The sequence below is a fragment of the Nomia melanderi genome, chromosome 14 (genome assembly GCF_051020985.1).
Source record: "Nomia melanderi isolate GNS246 chromosome 14, iyNomMela1, whole genome shotgun sequence".
Taxonomy (NCBI): Eukaryota; Metazoa; Arthropoda; class Insecta; order Hymenoptera; family Halictidae; genus Nomia; species Nomia melanderi.
The window spans coordinates 11,311,115-11,336,437 of NC_135012.1; the positions used below are offsets into that span (position 1 = coordinate 11,311,115).

Below are 25,323 nucleotides of genomic sequence, written 5' to 3' on the forward strand. Positions count from 1 at the left end.
GAGATTAGAAGACTGTATTGAAGTAAATTCTTGTTTTTAGAAAAGAAACGTGAGAATATTGAAACTTACTGTTATGTGAGCATTAATAAGAGTTAGTCTCTTGAAATGCAAAGCTAAAAGTGACTTAGAATATTCTCCTTTGCAACTGTGAATATAATCTTGTATTTAATTACAATGAATAAGTTTCGACTAACTTTGTTCCAGCTTTTGTTCGGAAATAAGATATTCAGTTCATTGTGGGTAGTAATAGTGGTGCTACATTATCGTCAATATATCGTAGGTTTCAAGTCATTCGCGTCCATCATTCCAATTTCTGCATTGAACGTGTAATGTACGCGCAAAACCGTAATACAAATGTGAAACGTGTGCTGTTATATAATACGATTTTTATGGACGAAAAATTGCACCCAACGTGCAATTCATAACAAATTGATATTTGCGCGTGGACAAAATGTCCCGAGCCATCAGCGCGTCATTAAATGATGAAAAGCATTCGGAAAATAACCTTAACATGCTGCTGGGAAATGGGACGAAAATTTTTTACAACCGCAATGTGCAAATTCATTTCTCGCTTACAACAAATGGCTGAAAATGTTCGGTGACTGTACAGCATAATAACGGTAGAATGTAGATATGTCGGTGATACAGGTGGCAATATTAAAAATTCTTTTTATCTATTGATTTGTTTCAATAATTGAAGTAACTTAGTTATTGGCGAATCAACGTGCAACGAATCATGTTAGCCAAACGCGTTAAAAAACTGTAACACAATTTTAATGCAGATGTTTACATTTAAATAATTGAAATACTTTTTTCTTAATAACAATAAAATGAGAATAATATATGTTGCATGGATGTAGTCTCATAGGATTGACATTTACAAGGTTTATTCTCCGTAATTTGAAATTATGTGAGACTCAAGTAGCCATTTCGAGTTTCTTCTGATTCAATTACGTTTATATTTTTTAATACCATCACAGATGTTTAGTATTTTTCAATTAATCATGTTTTTATCTCTTCAAGCATATTTTCGAATTCGAGAAACATGCAAGAAAAGTATTGTTAGTGTTTGAGGTTTATAGTTTACTTAATTATTCGATCTCATCTTATACAATTTTGTTAGTCTGCAGGTATCTTTAATCCATATGTAACTCTACAAATTAGTAATAGCTTTTTTAATAGATATTTCGTAGTCTCAAGTTTATTCTAAAATTTTCTTTTCCTAAATTTAGTTTAGTAACAGCTTCAGTGATTTTATCAGCTGCTTTTACAATTGCATTGCTTAGATATTAACAAAGAGCATCTCCACACATCTTAAACAGCAAATCTTGTTTCGATTCTCAATCTACTATTACAATTTCCACAATCCATTCTAATTAGAACATATACACTCGCAATGATTTTCTTCTACTTTCCTGAAACTCAAAAGTATTCCAGAAAAATGGTCACTAAACGCTAAACGAGCGTAATAACACTCGAAAACTGAAAACCTTATTGAGTCCAAAAGGAACCCGAGGAACGCGGTAGGGTCAAACGACGCGTTACAATTCAGTTTTCCCAAGTTTTTCCCGGCGCTCGTTAATTTCTCTTTGCGCTTGATATTCAGTTGGTCATTGAACGGCTGGGAAAGCCCCGTTCCACGCGGAATAGAAAGTACACGTTGGCCGGGGAAAGAAATTGACGACGTGGAAGACAGAGGGAAGAGGAGCCGATGGAATAAGGGCACGTTCCCCGGAAGTGGTGTTTCGAGAATGCTGCGAGAGTAGAAATAGCTGGCGTTAGGGCGGAGTAAAACAAAAGTCTCGTCTGGTTTATCAATACCGCGGCTGGGGGAAGGTGGATTCGCGGCGGAACCGGTTTCAGAGAGGACCGGATGGATTAAAGGTTTGCACACGTGAGGGTTTTAACGATCGACAATGTCGCGTAAAGACTAACACGGTGACAATACACCCACATAATACTACAGTTATGTACACCTCGTTCTGTTTGCACACGACAGATGTGGTCCGCGTAAAAAAATATACCGTACTCACAGGGAAATAGATTGGTTCCAAACGTAAGAAATCGAATCGAATGATACGATAAATTATATGAAAATTCGTGCTAGAATGTAGGTGATTGTATCAAATCAAATCGGAAGAAAATAAATTCTTTTCTGATTCCTGTTTAAGTCGGAATTGTGTAGAAGACATTCGTGTAAAAACAGAAAAGAGGAAACTCCGACTTTAGCGGAAAATTGAAATCTAGAAAAAAGAAATTCGGTGGATTTTTACTACACTTAATATTTGAGGTAACAAAGCTGCAAGTGAAAGATACATCAAAGTTAAGATTAAGAAGACTTATTTGAGAACTATTAATTTTTCGTGTGAAATTTTTTGCAAGTGGTATGTTTCGTGGGTTACATTGGTCTCTTTGAAAATAGAACATTATTATCTGAGCAAATACACCAGCATTTTTCTGACACTCGAATGCAAATGAGATGTTATCTTGGATAGAATTAAATTTTGAAGTTTCAGTTACATTATATTTATTACAATATATATTTTATATGTTTAATTGAAAATAACTAATATTTGAATTTAATGTGTTTATTGGAAATAGATAAATCTGAAGCCACTGATTTAGTTTTATTGAAATTTTGAAACAGTTCCGAATATAATCCTTACAAATTGTTATATGTTGGTTTACACAAAAATTGTTATGAGAAGGAATATTCGTAACTGTTATAGAGATGTATCAGTTTTGCTGCATACGGGTATCGGTTTCAGTTTTGTTTCTTTATAATTTATATTATTTCAGCTTCGTGCTGTTATTTTTAGTTTTGTATTGGTCCTGCGTTCTCTGGCTGTTATTTTTACTCCTATATCAGATATGGTTCAGTTCTACGTTGTAATCGGCAACGCAAAGTCGAAAAATAACTCTTGCAGAAAACAAAATAATATTAGAAATATTTTTGAACACAAATCGAAATTGATAATAGGTTAAGACCAATATATCCATACCTAATTTCCATTATTTCTGTACATTATTTTCATATCTTATTATTCTCAATTAACACAAGAAAAATGGTTATTATCAACGTTTGTATCTGTTCAAGGTATTCCTCATATTTCATTAGGCACGGTATTAAATATTTGTAAATATTAATCGATCACTACTGTCTGCTTTACGAATGTCTTTTATATAGATAATGGTAATATGTAAAATTCAACTAATCGAAGTTCTATAAAATTTCGTTGCGGACTCTGCGATGAATATTAAAAACTCCGATTTTATTGAGTACCTCTTTCAGTTCAATAAAATATTCACTTAACTTTAAACATTTTAATCTTCATTAAAAATATATCACATTTGCAATTTTCTTCCTAACGAAATCAATAGTTATTGTCAAATTGTTAAAATTTTGAATGTCACTGTTCTTAGAGTGACTGAGAAAATTGAAGAAATTAAAAATATATTGTTCTTTTATTATTAAATTCAACAGACTTCTTATTAAAATATATAGTTTTATTTACTTCGATTTCACTTCGTTTCGAATAGATACGTAAAAATCTTTACGCGAAAAACGAGGGGTCAGTTATGAATAATCCATTTCACGTTAAGAGAGAAATATATAGAAATGTAATTTCACTGTAATTTCAGACTGAAAAGTAATTTCGCATTGCAAATATGTTCAGGAATACTGATAGAAATACGTGTCTCCTTGTTTGTGACACGTATCAGAACAGGCGAAGGCTTTTGAAGTGTTTGCAGAGTACCCAGCTTTCAAGGAAATTTTCAATCGTTCGATTGATGAAAATCAAGCTTTTATCTTTCGATATCGCTTCACCGGGAACAGCCTCGGATACGAGGAAAATTCATAGAACATTCGTATAGGAAATATGGAAGAAAATAATGGTCTTGTAGAGAGGAAAATCTGTGGTAAATTGGAATCGAGCGATCAGCTTCGCCAACTCTCTTGAAACAGCTACATATACCTCTGTGAATGCACACGTACATGCAGACCATAATTCGAAGTTATAAGAAATCCTCTTCAAACATGTTTTTCCTTTTAGAATCGCTACATTCGAATGAACTTCATTAAATTTAAAGGAGAAATACTTCAAATTTTCTTTTACATGTTACATACTGTGCATCAAATAATCCACAACATGGTTTTCTTGAATACCATGAACCATTTCGAGTGTATTAATCCTTATGTCATAAAACTTATTCTTTTGATTATTGTGAAAATATCTAAAACAGTTAGTGGTTTTATTAAAACATAATAGAACTCAGGATATTTCACTCGTACAATATTTCGACACATTACTAATCAGGCTAACTGTGTTTAATAATTATTTTTCTCACGATACATCTGTTTGAGTTAGTCATGAGTTAGTCAATATTTAACTTCAAGGAATATTATAAAATTACATATATTTTTAAGATATATATTAATTACAAAATTTATATACGTTAAAAATGCACACGAAACGCAAGGAACATTTTTTCATAATATGATAATATACTCAAGTTCAAGTATACACTCCATTCAGATTAGATCAGCTATAACATTTTTACTAATAACTTGAAGCTAGTAGTTTCATCCAATTTGTGCGATTAGGAGCATAACATTCTTCGCGTTATGTATTCTAAAAGAGTCGTTATGTTAGTATAATGTTTCACATAAGCTTACAATTAGAATTGAATTACCTTCCATTATAAAACTGTAATATATGCAGGCAGCAATGGTGCTTAACGTAAGCTTCGGAGATAATGGGTCTTCCCTCGCTACACCTCTGTTTCTTCATACTCTATCTTCATAAGATGACACAATACTTCTGAGTACCTCGTGCAGACACAATATGACATGTACAGAATACATACTCATGTGAAAAACGCCATTTTACATAGCTACGGAAAACTATTTTCCTCTGATGTATATTTTCTTGATATATTATTTCATCATCTCTTCTTTCTATCGAAGATTTTTAAGTTAAAATATTAAGTATCTTATAATTTGAACGTCGATTGGAAATATTTATCTAATTTCTTCAGTTGAATCTGAGAAATTACTAGTGCCTTACTTAATAGAAGATTACATGAATATTTAATAGAAAGTTGGATAATAAATTTTTCTATTTAATACAGATTACTACCGTCTATCAATTATATATGCTACAGATATTAACATCTTTAGTTTTGTCGTAGCAATAATTTTCTACAATGTTCTACATACAAAACGCACAAAACATCTACTAATCCAACTAAATGAGATTGCTAGGATTATTGGTTATTATGTCTAGTTGTCAAGTGTCTAGTATCATAGGTTAATACATCAGTGTGAGCCAATTCTACCTTACACCCAATTCAGGTCATCATCTTTAACTGAGGATATAATCCACTCTAGCCTATTGATCAAATAAAACTAATTCTTTTAAACCTTGAAACTTCCTACATAGAAAACGTACGAGTCATCTACAAATCCAACTGAATCAAATTTCCAGGAGCGTCAGTTCTCGTGTTTTCATCACCTTTGACTGACCAGGTCCACCTTATCGATAAAATCAAACTACTTCTAAACCCTTTAAAACGTTCTGCATACAAAACGCACGAAACACCTACAAATCCAACTAAGAGAGATTGCTAAGATCGTCGGTTATCATGTCTAGTTCCCAAGTGTCTAGAATCATGAGTTAGTACATCAAAGCGAGCCAAGCCCACCCTATGCCCGATCTATATTGAAACTTTCCACATAGAAAACTCACGAATGAAATTTCCAAAAGCGTCAATTCTCGTGTCTAGTCGTTGAGTGTCTAGAGCCGTAGGTTCAACGATCAGGGTGAGACAGGTCCGCCTTGTCTCACCCTGTACCCAATTTAGGTGCACGTTAGGTCCCGGCCGGGGGTCAGCTCGCTTAGTCTAGGGGCCGTGACGTGGGAGTGACGATGGACACGCTTGAAGAGTGTCCCGCGACAGAGACGAGGAACGTGGCGACGGTTGTGGACCGCGTGAGGATGCAGTGATCGAAGTGCGCTGAAGGCAGAGAGCGGGACCGACGGGGAGGACGATGCATCACTCCGGTGGTACTGGTTACGGGACCGGGCCCCAGGAGCGAGTGCACCAAGCGCCGCGAACTGCCGGCCAACCTGACAAGTGTCCCTACGAGACCTACCCGGCGCAGATACCGGATTGCTGCGCCGCAGCGGCCGCGGTGCAGGATCCGTATCCACGACCGCCGAGCGGATATGACGGCAGGTGCTACGACGAGTGTCATCGCAGGACTCCCTATCAGGAGGACACCTATACCCAGGTACGTGACGCGACTTTCCTATTTCTCAATTTCTACCCGCCTCTTCGCCGTCTCGTTTCCCGGACAAGGTATATCCGGTGGAATTGCATCGGTTGCATTCTTTCGGGTAACATTATCGGGGAGACGGCGCATTCTTCGGATTTCCACGAATAAACATCTGCGCGGTGTAATTAACGAGCTCTCGTTGAACGAATAACTTCGTTCGGTTGTAATTAGTATTTGTAACTGTCAATGGTAAATTATTTTGTATAGAGGTTTGAATGATCTTTTGTATATTCGAATAATTAACTTTTGAAATTCGTTCTTTTTGTTCGCTTACTTTACTTCTTTGATTGTAAACGGAAGTTACGTTTGTTTGAGATTAAGATATATTTACCAGTTCGAGTAACTTATGCGTATGTGTCAGTATTTATTCGAGTGATTCATATTGATCTGTTTGAATGATTGATAGCGACAATTCATCGGTATTTACTCGAATAATTTATTTCAACATTAATGCAAATCATGTTAAAGGAATATTTATGGATTTGGCTATTTCATTATGCATTGATGGTTAATTTATCAAAGGTGGTTCCACCGATTCTATTATACTCTGTATAAATATGCTCTGATTTGAAAAATTGTTGCATGTCTCACATTTAGTATAGAAGCTACAACGATAAATAATAGATAACGGATATAATTCAGCTTCTTTGTATCACATTTATTCATTTGCTTCTCGGCGCAACAAATATAACGGATTTTAACGCACGAACGGAGTTCCCGAGATTCCCTTTCCCCGCGCACGGTTAATATCGTGTCCCGATCCGCGCGCTAATTAAATTTAATTTAGGCTTGAGGTGTGTGCAGGTTTCTTTAATTGCTCAATAGAATTGAACGAGTCCGTAGCCCCCTGAACGAGCTCGCTCCTCGATCCTGATATTTATGTTTATTGTTCATTGAAAATTAAATTTCACGTTACCGCGAAAGGAGGAGGTTAATTAGTGCTAAGAAGGGAAACTTTAAGCTGCTGATGATTCAGCAGGAAACTTTGTTCGATAGTCTGACGCCAGCAATATGAGCCATTTCAGCTTAACTAATTCTAAGACCTCATGTTACGCAGAGTTGCTGCAACATTAAAGACTTACATCGACCCCCCGGGCACCGATTAGTATCCTTAAAACGATTATAATTAGAGGCGTTAATTAAACTTTCATACTTAATATGGAGGCGACGCTATTTAATCCGCGAGCCCGGTTAATTTGCTAAATATTATTTATCATACCGGTGGATTGCGTTAAGCGGGAAACCTTGTTTTCGGGTAATTACAGATTACTTAAGAAAAAAGTGTAAAATATGCGTCGCTAAGAAGGTGGCAATTATCGGACGTTAACAGGAACCATTGGGAATGAATAAGTGAAATAGTCATTTTTCAATAATACTTAACATGCCACAACACTTTTACACAATTCGGTTAACGAAATTTTATTAAAAGTTAAATGTTAAGAAATATAAAATGGGGAGATTTATTTTACAGAAACCAGTAAAAAGATAAAGGAATTGAAAAATTCGATACTACAATCAAATAATTTAATTATTACAACGTTACACATATTTAACATTACATTTTATTATACATATATAACATAATACCATAATTTACGTCGTATACAAATTCAATCTGGATATTTTTGAAACGTAAAAAAATTTGAGGATACACCAAAATATAGTTGTATTATATAATAGTAATGATCATTCTGGGATAAGATGATTACTTTACACTGCAATACAATCGAAACTCTGTAGAAACATCTAACGATGAAAACTAATTGAATTCCAACTTATCCGATTGTATTACATTTAATAGATTGAATAATTGTTGCACAGTATTTTTTTCCATTCGGTGAAACGAACTCGAGCCGCCCTCGTGTAACTTTCAAACGAACCGATTACGAACGTTCGTTGCAACTGATTTTCAAAATAAAGCTTTATTCGATGGTCCCCGGCGCGGCGGACTCCGTGCGATATTTTTTCCTCCTTCCCTTTCCTCCTTTCGACGACCGCGATGCGCTATCTCCCTTTCAATGAAACCTCGTCCCCTTTTGAAATTCCTGGTTATGCATGCGCGTAGCCGAGTTTCTTTGATCCTCGTTTCAGCGAGCATTACTACTCGCACATATCGTTGCATCTAAAATTAACGATATACACGCGTTTCTTTACGTTTGAGCCGGGAATATTAACGCGGATGCATTCCGTCGAACACGTCATTGCCTTAAACTATTCTCGGTGTTACGCGGTTTCGCCGTACGCCTGGGCTCCTCGGCTCGGTTACCTTTGCGCATACTTGAAGTCATTGCGCTTCCATTAAATTAATAACGGCTATAAATGCAACAGCTTCGAACGAACACTTTCGATTCGTGGATTTAATGTTAGTAACACTTTGCATTCGACTTTCAACCGCCAGCTTCTTAGATGCAGTAAAAATATAAAATTTGATATTCATTGCTAAAATTTTACGTAATGTACTAATGCGCTGAACATTGAAATCATATATATCTCATGATTGAAGCATATTTTATATTACTTGTAAAAAGTGTAATCTATATTACGTGAATAATGTGAATAAATGTTTATGGTGGATAGCTTACAAATGGTTAAAACTTCTGGGTAAATTTTGCATGATACGATTTGTTTAACCGAAATAATATTATTATACTTTTAATGATTTAAACATATATTTTTAATTGCATCTAATGAAAATGAATTAAAACTTTTTATTTAATTCGGTTAATATGAATATTGCTAATTTTCTAAATATGTGATCATTATTTTAATATCCATATTTAATTATTTGCACTCAAATATTTGAATGTTAAATACAAATATTTTAATGTCACGTTTGCAATGTTCTCTTAAAGGCGACCGTCTAGTGCAAAGGGTTAATATTGGGAGGAAATTGGGACTTGGAGTGGAAGTAGTAAATTATTAACGATAAAATGGTTCTGATGAGCATATTGGCTAATGAAGTTGTCACTAGAAGTTAATTAATTAAATTTTGTGTAAAACTCTTGGTAACGTGTAGAATTAATTAAAAGATACTTCATTAAAATTATTAAATTTGAATACAGGATAACGCGACTCTCAAAGCATAAGCATTATCACTCTTTAATCAAGATTTTCATGTATTTAGTATTTCGTTTTTAATTTTTTCCGATGCTACCAATATCACATAAGAATATTCGTAAGATCGAAATCATCAGCTTTAAAATTTATAAGTTTGACATTTGGTTGATGAGCACACTGCCAGATGGCGACAACAGCTACCATTCTTAATTTCCAAGGGGTTTTGTAAATTACGTAAATTTATATCCTCCGAAAGAAATTTGGACAAACGGAGATCAAGAAAAGTGTAATTTTCTCTTATTAGTCGCAGTATATTGAAACTTAAAAAAAAATGCATTACTTTTCAGTAATCTTTATATTCTACAAGCTTTTAAACATTTATGCTGCAAATGCACGAAGATTCAATCATCCTACGCGTCATTAACAAACTGAAATAATTAAAAGAAAAATATTCGTTTCTTACGGCTAATTCGACTTCGCACGATTGCAACTTCCCGGTCCTCTCGACCGATACAATTATCCAATGTCCACAGTACTCGCAGTATTCGCTATCCGGAACCATGATTCAGAACAATCGCCCGCCTAGAAAACATTCGATCCGCCGTCCGCCGCCCGAACAGGCAGAAATATTTCTATTTCACGAGCGGGATCGTCAGTTAAGGCGCCGTTGTCCCCCGGAGGCGATGCCTGAATATGTGTCATTAACGATAATGATCGCGGCGAACTGTAATAACACTATCTATATCTACGTCGGAGGCAATTCAAGCCCCGGCTATCGAGGGCCCGTTCATCTGGCGGAAAGTACTACCAGCGATCAGGAATCGCGGAGTTTCGCTCGGCCAGGGGTTCGGCGGCGCGCGGGAGTTCGTTCCAGCAATTCCAGCCGACTTGAATCTTCCAGTAGCCATTATGGGTTTTCCTGCCGGGGGAACGGCGTGCGCGCGGGAGACGACAGGGGGCGGGGGGGGCAGTTCGAAAATTGATTCGAGCCGGCATGCATGCTTTAAGTTCGAAGTTTTGCCGTACGTCTATCTGGCCGCTATCGATTTGGCCCAGTTTCGCGTTCCGCGTTTCCTCGCCATATTTTAGGAATTCAGCGGGCGCGCGCGGCGAATGAGAGAAAGGACGGCGATGGGAGGTGGACGGATGAAACAGAGGCGCGGAGGGGGGTCGGGGGAACGCTACTGTCGAAAATAAATCAACGTTATTCTTTGCCAATAATCCCGAAAATGGAAGTACCTGTCCCGTCGTTTCGTGTTACCGGCTCCTGATGCAATTCCGATGCATAATGCGCGTGTGTAACGGCCACGTACCAATCGTCTTTCTATTTCCCTCCTCCGCCGCCGCCCCCTCCGCCGCCACCATCGCCGCCGATGTTCCACGTGAATTGTTATCACCCCCGAGAACGGATGGATTTTACGTGTAGATCTCCCACACCGGCTGATAGAATTTGCAGATCGGGAACCGGCGTGTCGCTCGTAATATCCAGGCTAATTTCTGGGAATGAACGATGGCAGTGTTTGAGGAACGTTGCCTGTAAACTCCGGATAACTTGAATTATTTATTAAAATTAAGGGCTGTATTGTCAGCTAGTGATTGGAGTGTGATTAATGTGCATAAAAATGATGTGACTCCATAACGCGGCACTTGTATAACACGGTTTCACTCTGACGTAGTTCGATCATATAACGATCATATAATACGGCGTCGTGGAACACGGTTTGAGAGTTAGAGAAATCCCCGTACAATGCTTAAAGTTTCTAAGAGCAAAATTTCAAATTAGAGAAATCCTCGTACAATACGAAACGAAGAGCTTTTAAGTGCGTAGGATATCTCATTGGAAATCTTTCATTTGAAATTTATTACGTTTTGAAATCCTATTTTGTCCGCGGAGTATTGTACATTTTAAAACGTTGTGTTTTCTTTTTACTGCATTATATATAGATTAACATTTTTCACGTGCGTATTATTAAACCTTTCTTAGAAATGGTAATTATGTTTTTCTAATGTTCCGAAGCTAACTTCTCTTTGCACCAGTATTTTGTTTCGTATAACGCGGATTCGTATAACAGCATTTTTTAGGAACGTTACAATAAATGTTATACCGGGTGAAATGTATAATGTAAATCAGAAATGCTTCTGAGCATACGGAGTCTCATTACTGACTGGCTAGTTTGGTGGAAACGAATCCAGAATGAAATTTGACCATACAACAATATCGCGAAACCTTTCTGAAATTGGCAAGGCGAAAAAAATATAATATTTAAAGGTTCCGCAATATTGTTGTACGGTCAACTTTCATTCTGGTGGCAAGTGCCCTTGTAGATACAGTTGGGTTCGTTTCCACCAATGCTTTCAGAGCATCGCTTTTCACAGACGTTTTGGGTCTTCCACGCGGTTCATTTTGTAGGGAAAAATCAGCAGACCGAAAATTTTCAAACCAACGCTGCACTTTTCGATCGTTAACAGTATTCTCCCCAAACGCCTGGTTTATATTCCGTGCAGCCTTTGCAGCATTATTACCAAGTTTATATTCGTATAAAAAAATTACACGAATACCGGTTGAATTCGTATCGGTATAAGATTCAAAATAAATAACAAAAGGGTACACTTTTGAGAAACTTTTCTTCGTTGAAATGTGACTCTGGCAATAGAGAGTACGACTATAAACGAGGTTATGTCAAAAACAAAAGTATAACGAAAACAGAAAGACGAACGTTCATGTGCAAAGAAAAACCATTTCGTGTGCACCAAGCTAATATAAATTCTCAAGAAAAACGTGAAAGCAGAAGCGAATTAATGGTGCATTCGGAAAACCAGTAATGATGTTACTCCGGATTCCTAATTATGCGACGGGCACAGTCCCATGCATTTCGGAAACCGGTCCATAAATTACTGCTCTCTGTTTCGCTCCGCGCGGGCCTACGTTGCGTCACGTGTCATTGAGAACGTCACGGCTGAGCTGTTTTCCAAAGAAAACCGGCTGACATTTTTCAGCGGTATCCGAGCCGTCGGGAAATATACGGAACAACAACCGCACTAGAGACTGTCTCAAAAATGTCATTGTTCCTGTCGAGCGCAGCATAAACCCAGACAATAGTCGGAGCTGACGGTGCAACATAGGTCTTCACTTAATTATTCGGTTGACTGTTGAATATCCTTTGATAATATTAGTTCGTTAATGGAAGAAATGAATAAATACTGCACATATTATTCATTGTAGTAAAAACAGACAGGAAATAAACAATTGTTACGTGTATAAGGTATGCAACTAACTCTGTTACAACACGATATTTCCGTCATTTTTGGTGCTACGCAGAATGTTAAGAATGCTAATTATTTAGTGCGATGAGACGCGTATTACGGTGCAAATAATTATTCCCTGGAGGTCGTATTCCGCAAGATTTTAATAATGAAGGTATATATTGCGTTTTGATTCTATATAACGAAATATGTTATTATTCTTCTTTGCGATCGTATAAACACTTGGTGTTCAAATGTTTTATTAGTTTTATGTATAACAGGATTAAATAAACGCGACAGGCGTTTATTCATCTGTTAACTGTGGAATTTAGTTTGAAAAATCTCTCGTTTTGCGCGCAATAAAATCGAAAAATGAAATGCGTACTCGTCAAACGTAGGACGAATGCACCTAGGGTATATTTGAATGAAAAAGTATAGTAAGACAAAGAAGTAATCGTTAAAAGGATTAGTATTATACCAAGCTATAAGTTTGGAATACAAGAAGTTTCTTGAAACTTCGTCAAAAACAATGCAAGAAGTTTATTATCAGTTAATGTGATTCTTAATAAAAAAATTTGTGCAAAAACTGTTTTAGAGAATTGTACAGGGTGTCGAAGAAAAGGGTCAGTACTTGCAGAAAAAATCGATTTTTAATTTCACACACTATTCTTCACAACATTCCACTATTTATAAATCCAGCCAATCTCGTACTCGACGAATCTATAAATTCAGTTTTCTTGCAAATAATACTTCATAAGAAAATATTTTACTCCTGTTATTTCAATTTTCTTTTGTTTATGGAATTATCTCTTGCCCGATTTTATCGTGCGTTTTAAAGAGCTTGTATTTCAACATTTTCTCACTAATCTTTATAATCCCACTGTACCATATACGTATGAATTCGTCACGCTATAAATAATGGAATTAATGAAATTCAAGTTGTCGGTGAAATTTTGTGTCGTTCAGAATGTTTGCTATCATTTTAATCACATTTTCCAATGAGTGATCTTAATTATCCCTGTTTTATTTCAGACTTTAATTCAAAAATGTATTGTTTCCTTTATACAATCATTAATGGCATAGACATTGATATTAAAAGCGTGGCGTAATGTTTCTCTCAAATGTATTATTTTACTCATTAATTTTCTCGTTATAACTTGACCAATATACATAGCAACTATGTTGTTAAAGAATTTGAAGTAATTTTGATTCTGAATCCGATCGATCGACAGATACACATTTGTACATTTGCAATGGTAAACCTTCACTTTAAAATTCTGTGGTAACTGCATCGAATGATATTACTTTATCGTTCAAAATTGTACAGAATGAAAAACAACATTGTATTTACCACGCACGAAAATGACATTCGAAACGCAAATATTGATAACCCGAAAAAAAGGAATGTTACACTAAGAATTATACGAACCAAACAATATTCGCATTCATTAAATTAAATCCAGAGTTTAAGCTCGAATAATCCCTGGAAGAAGGAGAATGAGCCAGAAATGTTATGAACGAATAACAAGCGAATTAATCGTACTGAATATCACGTTTGTACGAAGTTCACCAGGAATTAATTGGAATGTAACCTCGTATCCCCGAATTTACTTCGTAACCCAATTAAATCCTTGCCCGTTTCACGTTACGTTATTGCGTTGAAAGAATATTACAGCCAATTATATTCGTTATGAAGCTCAATGATTTTATTAACCCGGAAAATAATATCTCCGTTCGTGCGCTGCGTGCGCGGCGCATCATTTAAACCATCCGAAACTCCCCAACAGTATCGCCATTGTTGCGTGTTGCAAGTGAAAACAATGAACGAACGCACGGGAACATACAAAACGCGAAAAGTTTCGGCGATGGTTGATGGTCGAGATGGTATACGCGAGTTTTTGGGATTCTCTGTTCCGCAGCCGGTGAAAGGTCGCGAAAATTCGGGAGGGATTCGCGTCGATTACTAGCAAACACTCCAGTGCGCACTCGATGTATCAAAAACAATTGTTGCCGACCGTTGGAAATTTAATAGGCCAGGCGAAATCATTGTATAAATGAGTACGTGAACTCAACGTGGATACGGAGCACAAGTGTTGTGAAATTTCCATCAAGTTCACTCGAAACGTTCGCCCTCCCCCTCCTCTCCTAAGAATATTATTCCGTGTTCGGCAAAACGGAGCCGACCACAAATTGAAATCGATACACCGCTGTTCGAAAGCTTTTCAACGTGAAGAATTATAGGATAGCGGATTACTCATACGGAATGAGGCTTGATTAGAATCTGAACGATGCGGATCAACGGAATGCGCTCGGTATTATCATCGATAAGACATTTCCACAGGGAATGTTTGAGTTTGCTACGGGAATATTGGTCAAGTTTAACCCCTTGTCTTATGATATCGGGTTTAGCTTGTCGCGAAGGTTTCGAATAGAAGCTGATAGATATTGAAATAGCTCACTTTTCTTTCGGATAAAATGAGATACTATTTTTCGGTCGTCAATGTTTCAGCGTAAGTTAAACTTTTTTGTTGAATTATTCATGTTAACCTCTTGCCGTACCATTTAGCCGGGTAAAATACGAGCCATAATTATGGCGACCGATATCTCGTTCGTGTTGTCATCTCGAGTCAGACTCGTGATATTTATGTTCGGTTCGAAATTTTTGTCACGAATCTGATTCGATATTGTATGTCAAGTTAAAGTATCTGTAATCAAGAAAATTTCGAAATAAGTTTTAAGAGGCTAGGCTACGTTGAATGTATGAAATTTAGAATATTCTTTTGAATGTTTATGTAAAGATATTTATCTACTTTGCCTTCTTTTTATAAAATATCTGTACTGAACTCTTCTTAATGCAACGCTAATTCGAAAAAAAAGAAAAATATTTCTAATTCTTATATAACGTTTACAGTACATAGAATTTTTTAAAAAATGCCATTTCAAAGGTTTCATTTTCAATAGAATAATTCACTAAAGAAAATGTTTTAAATATTCATTATTTCCTCACAATGTCCTCGCTATTCCTCGACAAAGGCGTACATTAACGAGACGTCGCAAGAATTTTTCGGAAAGAGCGCCACTTACCCCTGAAAGCCTTGAACACGAGAATTACGAGAAGATCGATGCGTTGCTAACAGTAACCAGCGCGTATCAGCCGCCAACATTGTTTTCAAATAAAATCTATTACCAGAGGCTTCCGCGGAAGGTGTGCATGACTGAGGAAAAAGCCAATAAATCAGTGGAAGAGGGGATGAATCGCGGCAATCCATGTTCCCAAAGTTTATGATGAAATATGATTTACGAGAACGGCGCGTGGGCGTTGGATGACGTATTCTTTGATCAGCCTTCCGTAGAAATACGAGTTGCGTAATATTTCACTCAATTTTCAGATGGCAGTACGCTCAGCTGCGTGCAATAAAGTATAGGGCACGTGACAGACGAGCTTTATGGTAATGGCGATCTTTAGATAGAGAGGGTGGTGCTGGAGTGTCGTCATCGTCGCTCTGTTGTGTTCTGTTGCCTTTTTTTTCCCCCTCTATTCCCGAACTTCCGTTGCCTCGTGAGCTTTTTTTTCGCGGTTTACATCCAAACGATGAATTACACGCATTTCCGTGACGCGCACATGTGACCGCGCGCTGCATCGTATTTCGCTCTCGCTCATTGACTGAGAGAACAATCGCGAGTATCGCGCGCGGAAGCTATCATCCATCGACATAATGGGAAGCGTTAGTTGTTCGAGCGCGACGTTTTTTCAAATATAGAACACGTTTAACGGTTGCAACGGCTTTCTCATTTTTTTCCCCCGATGTCCCGCGCGGCGACTTTCCCGTTTTCTTCGTTTCGTCGAGATGCAATTTTTCATTATAATTAAGTTACATCCAGTCTGAGAATCTTGTGTTATTATTCTTTTTATCTCCTCCGAATTTTGCAAAACGATTTAAGTGGAAAAGGATTTTTAAATGTCGAAGAAGTAATTCGTGATATATCACTGTACGAAAAATATTCAAATTTCTTATTATTATTTCATAAATAACGATCGAAAATATGTAGTTCAAGGTGAGCACAAAATGTTTGCGAAAATTGAATTTGTAGGCGATACATTGAAATACATTGCGATAAATTGGGACTGGACTCCCGCAGCAACCTAATATTATCAGTGCAGGTATTCCGCTGTCTGTTTATTACTCCCTCGAGCCGGTCGGTTAAACACCAGACTATAAGATTGTACAGAACGTAAAACCGTATTTCGTATTCCTTTGTTTCTTGGACAGCTTAATTTATGTAAACTGAGACCTGCTCTATAAACTTTTTCATTACTCGAAAGGGAGTTGTTTTGCACTAATTAATGTAACAAGATGAAATTATTTTAGACGCGATGAAAGTAACAAAATGGATTTATTTCGAATCGTTGATTTTAATAGGGCATTGTTTCCGAATATTTATTGTTTAAACTGTTTACGCTGGTAGAAACGGTTAGGTATTAATTAAGAAACAAGTAAACTGATTTCTGTATGCAGTAGGAAGTAAACTATTTTTATTCGATATCTGTTAATTGCGTGAAAATACTTTTCTTTCAATTTCAACGGTGAAAATTCTTTTTTCTGTGATTCAATATGATTTCTCACGAGTATACACAATTTTATGCACCATAGTGCAGCAGTAAATATTTTAAAGAAGTAAATACATGTGATGGAAGACTGATAAGAATATTCGACGATACATAAATTAAAGTTTAATTTATTAAAGTGTATCTTGCATTTCAACTTCTTTGAAAAATGTGAGAACTTTTGCTCAGCCCAGCATTTCACAGTTGTTACATAAATAATTCCTGCCTCGCAGAAATTAAAGGGGTATTTAAAATTTATTAATGGGTAATTGTGGAGCTATTGTAATTTTAAAAATGAGGGAATTGAAAGTCGTGTCTCCATTGTAGAAGGAATACTTAATGTGCAAAGGGTGAACTCCGTAAAGACGATGTGTCCCGGCTGTATAGTGCTCGCAATCGCAACTTCCAGAAGCAAAAACGATATTTCAGCGTAATGGGTCTCGGTAGTTGCTTCACGGTTAACAGGTTCTTGGAACAATAATAAAATATCCCCATTGTACCGGCAAAGTATGCACAATTAGTATAAAATGTATCGTAAATTTTATTAAGTGTACTTACTGACACACGTAGTACTTCGCATTTTCAACTGCATTAAGGATATAAATATCAATGATTCTTATTAGAAAAATTCCAGCTTTCCCTTAGAAGCTACGAATTTCATTTTATTCATTTAAAAATTCATTTATTGCTTCCAGTACTTTCCATTCCCTTCGCATGCGAATTATTAATTGTAAGTTTACGTAGAATCGTTGTAGGTTATTTTAATAAAATATTTGAAAAAGTCTTTACTTGGAAATTTTAATCGTATTTTTCTTGTATTCGATTATTCGAAATAAAATAATAACAAATCATAATGATTGAAACACGTAGAACATCTTAATATTACAAATATTAAAAAGAGAAGCTTGAAAAATACCGTCATCTTAAGAACTTATCTAATTTCAATCAATACCTAACCTAATAATCGTAAAATATCAAACAGCCATGTTTTCTTATTCTTAATATTAAAAATTCACTAAATATACACAAACTTCTATGACCACCTGAATGTATGACATTTTAATTATACTATATATACTTTACCCTTTATGCACAAATAATTTCTCCATTGATCACATTAACCGCTTGTCCTATCATTTCTTTCACAGCAATACCTATTTTATGAAACTACTTCCTCGTTAATAATTTATTAGGAAAAGAAAAGAATTTGATACTTATCCTATGTCTACGTCAACTCTAAAGGTCATAGTTATTAATAATAGAAAAGTCATTTTTAATTTACACAACAACAACAAATGTTTTAAACAACATTTAAACTCGTCAAGTTCAGTTTCCAAATGTTCATCGCGAATCTGAAGCTACATCATTGAGCAAGGGGTTAACAATTTTAACCGCACGCCATAATATTCCAGAATATGTGCATTGTTCAGGAAATGAGCCCCAGGACGGCACAGGTGCAAGAGGCGTCTTTCGCTCCGTGTTTCGTTTATGATTTTGATTACTTACGCGTAACCGCATTGATGAAAAGCAAATTAGTATCGAAACTCGGATAAGAAAATATAAAAGCAGACCAAACTTACGCGATGTGCCGTTAAAATACTAAACAATAAGAGCCGTTTTTTGCCCCGTGCTGTAACGATCTTAAGCCTCTGCATGTGTCGACTCTATGAAGCCGTGACGGCTCAACACTACAAATACGATCGTTTCATGGAACATAACAAATTTCGGTTACAGGATGTACCCCCCACTTTCCATCGGCCCCAGTCCAGGCTGGGATACGAGGAGCGTCCCCAATCTCGTGTGGGATATACCTCGGATTCCAGGTGCGCCAGTGGACTCGGGTACGACGACACTGGCGGGGGTTACCTTGACCAAAGTGATCCGAGGATGTATTGTACCAGTGGTTATTGCATGGGGGATACCATGATGGCCAACAGCAGAGGTGTCTGCGGCGAGGAGGTCGAGCTAGACATGCGGAGGCACATTCAGGCATGCGCCTGCACCTGCAACCACATGGGCTACGGGAATTACATGGACTATCAGGTAAATTGCCTTTATAATTGATTCGACCTTTTTCGAACTGCCGGCCCGGAGGGCCGGGCCGAGGACTCGCGGCAATAACATTGACACGCTGACAGAGTAGCCGGCGCGTATCGAAATATCTCGTCGGCCGTCGCGTTTGCCGCCGGGATTATTTCTAGGGAAATGATGGTATGTCGCGGAGTGGAATGAAATTAACGTCCGCGCCCCTTGTTTTCGCGGGATTATCGCGTGACGAGAATTAAATTGTTTCGCCGACACGCGTTCGAATTAAACACCTGTGCGCCGAGGCGATTCGCTCGGAATCCGACAGAGGTGGAACGACGAACGATTCTTGTCTTCATTTGTATTAATCCCTTGCTTCATGATTTCGTAAGTATTTTCTTTGGAGTTTCATTATGTTTGTTAATTAACTGATTAAAGATAGAATTCCAGGTTGATTACAAAGAGTCAATGTTAGCGAGAGAAGGATAATGTTTACGGTATAGAAATATACAATATTTATTCAGTTTTGCTTCACTGCACGCATTAGTAACGTGTTTGATGCACTTTACGCCGATTATAAATACGTTTCGAATGTGTAACTTCATAATGCATCTACATGTTTCTTGCTAAAATGAATAATCTGTACTGCGAAAACTTCGAATTTTATTTGTCGAACGATTGTATTAAACTTTCGTTACATTTGGTGACTTTCAGCGTTAACCCCTTGTTTTGTGATTTTAATGAGTTCGGAGTATACTTCATCGTCAATATTATGACCACCAGATGGGTCATCATGATGCATTTGAAAATCTCCAGTTGAGAATTTTTGAAATTATGAAGACGTTTTTGTTGAAAATTGTAGAATAAATTGATGTACTTGTACAATAGTATGAGATGCTTTGAATTTCAAGAAATGTGATCAATTTCATGCTTATTCTATGATCAAATTAAATTTAAAATATAAAAATTCATAATAACAAGACAATATTTAATTTAAATTTTATTGTATATTTGAATGGTATTTCTATTTGTTAAGTTCTATTTGAAATATTTGTAACGAGTCTAACATGACTGTAAGGCAAGGGGTTAATATGATATGTAGAACGAACCGACGCATATGAAAATAGTTTTCCTAACATTTTCAACTGAAATATCGCGAAACTTTCGTTATTCAGATAATTATAATGTGTCGTGACTACCGTCGAACGTTTTTACGGGAGCTGAATTCAATTGCTCTATTTGTAGAGTTTCTTCGAGCATGACGACGTGAGAGGAAATAACCTAATATAATTTTAAACGAACCTCTCTAGATTTGAATTTTATTTAAACCAATTAAAAATATTTTACACTCTTACCTTTTTTATTGAAATTTCAATATCGTATACAATTAAATTACAGTTAATTAAATTATAAATTAAATTACAGTTAAAATAGATTTCTGGCGTTACATTTCGAAAAATGATTTTTTTATTGATTAAAGAAAGAAACAAGACCTAAGAGGATTAAACAACCGAAGAACAATATAATTGTTTGTGTATGCCAGTCATTCTATACCCAACGAAATAGTTTTGCATTCGCTGTACGGGATTTTTTACAACTGAAAATATTTATCCGAAAAATAGTGAAATGTGTGATAGAGGGGTAAGTCCCCTCTTACTATTTTTGCATGTACCACCACATATTTCAATTTGTACGAAATCCCGGGGCTCAAGTACAAAAGTAATCGATTCGGTATGCAATAGTCCATGCGAAATATATTGACACTCACATTGGAAAAGTATCCACGAATATTTCAAAAAAACCTGTCCTACATAGAAATTAGAATATTTCAACTTTATTCCATATTTTCTTACGCATCAGATGGTTATAAAATATCCAACTGACACAAACGCGACAGTACGTCGCAATGCATTATTACGCAAGATATTTCCGAAATTGTGGCGAACAGAAGTGAATCCACGTAAAAAAACAAATTGCAAACATAGAATAAAATTTTCTCGTATTACTCTCCATGTCCAAAATAATCGATTTTGAGAATTGGACGGGCGTACATTACTATCTAAATGAAGTAGAAAGTGCAATTCACAGTCAGACGAGTCAGCAAATTTCTGTTCTGCACGTGTGTCAAATTGCCGAATGTAATCGTCCCAAAAACGAAATATTATATTCTGATTCTTATAAAATAATGCAGGAAAATAGGAATATCCATAAAAATATCTACAGTTTATTTATTAGTTCTCTTCAGAGCACTACAACTGTTAATATAAAAATAATATTCGATTTGAATTTAAATACATTGAATGACATCATTATTTGTTAAGTTGTTTGAAATCTTCGCCGCGAGTCTCGCACGACGATAAAAATAAAACCTCAATCTCACCGTGAACGTTGTAAACGCGACTTTACGAAGAATGTTTAACCGATAACGCGAGAAACTTAAAATGCACGAGTTCAGGACGAAATACTTTTCAGCCGAGTCGCGTTTATTAAAACACGATCCGGCCGTGGATCCGAAAATTGAAACTTTCACAATATCCGAAGGCTCCTTGACGGACGAAAATTTATAACGATGGTTCTGCCGCGTTTATGTCGCGAGCACGCCGCTTTTTGATTGTTTTCCCGACTGTCGAAAGTAAACCTTCCCTCATTAATGACGGGGGCGGGGGGGCGGGAGGCCATTATGAGAAAAGGTGGACCGTGTTCGCAGAAGCCTAGTTCGGCGAACACCGGTCGAGTGTCAAACTTTCGAACGTGTCCGAACTTCATCGAACGACGTCTTTTAAGTCCTTGACTCTGAAACTGAATTCTGAAGCAGCGACCCCGAACAATCCGACGGCGGCGCGTGCGGACGCCTACCGCTGACGTGTCTGAATGTTTCAAAGGGACGATGTGCCAAATCGACGTACGGAACCGTGTTACTTCCCGTCGAGTAATAAGGAAACTCGAGGTCGAACGGTTGCGAACTTACAAGCACCGGCAGTCTTATCAACAACTTGCTATATAACATCGTGGCAGGCTCCTGGCGAAGAAAACAGAATTTCACAAATATGTTCATTATAATATAGGTTTGCTGTGAAACCTAATAACCAATGGCTGGAAAGTAATATTTAATTTAATAGAACTACCTTCCTTTTTTTTAATATCTCCAATGCACTTTGCAATTTGCTCAGAATGGACATTTGATAAGTTTTAGAATCTGTAATAACGAGGTTTATTTCTTGAAGTTCAAATGAAATGAAATTCTTACATCTTTAATAGTGGAAACTTGTTACTGTAAAATATCGAATGAAAAATTAATGAAAATGTCTAAGAGTGGAACTACTAAAATTACTGGTTTCGATTTTTTTGGTTCGCGGTTATTGATGTCTTGAGAGCATTGAATATTCGAAATGATCTCAAAAATAGTTTCATTTGAATACTATGTTGAATGTCTAGGGAAACTTAAAATAATCTATTGTTACAATTTTTATAGGGATTTTATATTAATCGTATTAAATGCTCCGCTAACATCAACAAATGCTGAGCTAACGTCATTCATGTTTTTCATGTTATTATATTCAGCATTCAGCAAAAGTTGTCCAAAATAACGAGTAAAAACTGACGAATAAATTCAATTTATTCATTAGCCGTGAATGTCGAATATAGCAATTACTCGTTATTCGCAAATAACAATCAGATTGAATTTATTCGTCATTTTAATCGTTATTTTGAATAAGCTTTTCCCAACACTGGAACAAACCTAGAAGTTTTGTCATTCTTCGAAGAATAGTAGTATCGATAATATTGAAAAGAAATCAGATGGCAAGGGGTTAACGTTAAAACTACGTGATATAATTAAAACTTATTTAATACAATCTCTGCGATGTTTTCACCATCTGCAAATGCAGATTCCCGTGCTTCCATTTCTCCAGATATAAATTCGCTCGCGAAAACATGTTTTTGTCACTGATGGCATCGACCACCATGTTTGCTGCTCGAGGTGGGAAAAATTCATTTTCATCTGACTGCTTCCGCTACATCTTGGCTTATCTAACAAAAATGTTAATCAATAAATTGTTTTTCTGGCAATAGATTAGTTGACGTGAAAACTTGTTGCTAAATAATGTATGCTCTCATTTATGAAATTTATTCCCAAAACGGTGGTTCTAATGTAACCGTAAATAATGTCGTGTTCAAGTGAAATCACTTGAAGGAGTTTTTATTTGCAATTTTAATATCAGCAGACTGATATCAGCATGAATATTCAGCGGACATCTAAAAATTCATTAGATGCCTCGTATTTGAAAGGGCAGAGATGTTCTGGGCAACGTAAATATTTGTTCAATATTAGGATCGAATTCCGAAGATATACACTATCTGCCCAGAGTTTGGAATATCTCTGTGAACTGATGGAAATTGAGATATGCTTCCTAATTCGAGAAATTAAAGTAATTATATGTACACATTTAATTCGTTAAAAGTACGGAATAAGAGTTTCAGTGACTAACGCTAAAAATATTCACTTCAGAAGAAAATTCATTAGACCACTTAATTTTATCAAAAATTAATTAATGAATTCAAACTTTTGACCGAAAATCTTGTATCATTATCATCACAGAAGATGAGATTAATAACGAATGAACAATGAAAAAAATATTTAGGTTACTTAATGATAATATTATAATACAAAGAAATATTTTTACTTTTATATAATATTTCAAATTAGTGGATACAAATATAGTTATGTTCTCCAGTTATGTATGTTCTCTTCTTAAATTAACCCCATCACTGCAAACATTGACTTGACAGTTTTTTAAATGGAAAAAATACAAATAAATATTTTTACAAAATTTACATCTTTACATTTTATTCAAAAGACTGTCTATGGATACGAAAATTAGTTAGAACTAAACAAGATATAGTCTCAATTTAAACAAACAAGTTCTATTATATTTTACTTGATCGATTAAATCATTCATACTCCATCTTCTTTATTAAAACAAAAAGATTCCATAAGAAGAAATTCCATTGTATTATTTTCCCTTATGTCCACACTTTACAATAACGCAGCAGTATAACATGCATAGCCTTTTTCACCGCCGCAAGGAGAAATTTCATCACAGAATTTTTTTCCACATTTACAATCCACAATAACGCGGCAGATCGCGCTTACAGCCCTTTTCCTCTGTCACGAGAGATCCACGAATTCCGTGTCTGTATCACGGCCGCGACAGCGGCATTCCGCTATCGCATCATCATCCCGCGGTGCACGCACGGAATAAACAGCGTTGCAAAATGTTGCGTCGTATTCCATCGGGATCGTCGTGTAACGCGTCACCTTAAATTAAATCAATCCGCTCGCCTGCGGTGGCATCGCGACGCCAGTCATGAAAATGAATAAGTAACGCACAGCCACGCAGACGATCGTTAAATTAATTATACCTATGTTTTCAACCTTTCGTCCCTGAATATGCATTGTTATTTAAATAGAATGGAATATGGATTCGTAATGTAACTGTGAAAAATAACTGAGTCAATCCTACGATAATTTTATAGAGATTGTTTGAACATTGAAAGCATCAGATGACTAAAACGTGAACATTATATTCTATAAACACACCTTTCAGCAAAAATTAACAAATCGTTTAAAAATATTATAAGAAAGGAATGAATCGAAACAAATTATTTTTTATTCGACTATATTAAATTCTGCTTCAAAAGATCACGCTTCAATAAATAAACCAATAAGGTAGCTTGTAACGATCTACTCAGTTCCAATATTCCATTAATCCTTTCTTCTCTGAATATATTTTCTTCTAATATGAATTTCGCGAAAAAAATGTATGGCTGCACAATAATCAACCAAAACATGTACTGCTTGTAATAAAATTGTACTATATTTCTATGTGTAAGGAAGAAAAGCTGTTTTAAAAATTTCTTAAAGCTTTTCTTTACTTGATTTCGAAATTATAAAGTGGATATAATTAAATATTGTGTATTGCAATTGTGTATGTATTTTTTTATAAATTAGTCAAATATCGGTAGTCATATTTTTTCGGAAACTAAACATCAG

General features: G+C 36.0%; 1 protein-coding gene and 1 long non-coding RNA gene across 2 annotated transcripts in view; one reads left to right on the plus strand and one right to left on the minus strand.

The window, feature by feature from the left end:
* LOC143175273 (uncharacterized) overlaps nucleotides 1-25,323 on the minus strand; it is a 325,389-nt gene that overhangs the window by 111,468 nt on the left and 188,598 nt on the right. The window lies entirely within an intron of this gene.
* Nucleotides 1-25,323, plus strand: part of LOC116429003 (dipeptidase 1) — a 224,846-nt gene that overhangs the window by 37,674 nt on the left and 161,849 nt on the right. Inside the window, exons 2-3 of the mRNA XM_031981335.2 lie at nucleotides 5,866-6,295; nucleotides 18,981-19,289. Of these exons, the coding sequence (XP_031837195.1) occupies nucleotides 6,053-6,295; nucleotides 18,981-19,289 (552 nt within the window). The 5' untranslated portion in view covers nucleotides 5,866-6,052. The remainder of the gene's footprint in view (nucleotides 1-5,865; nucleotides 6,296-18,980; nucleotides 19,290-25,323) is intronic.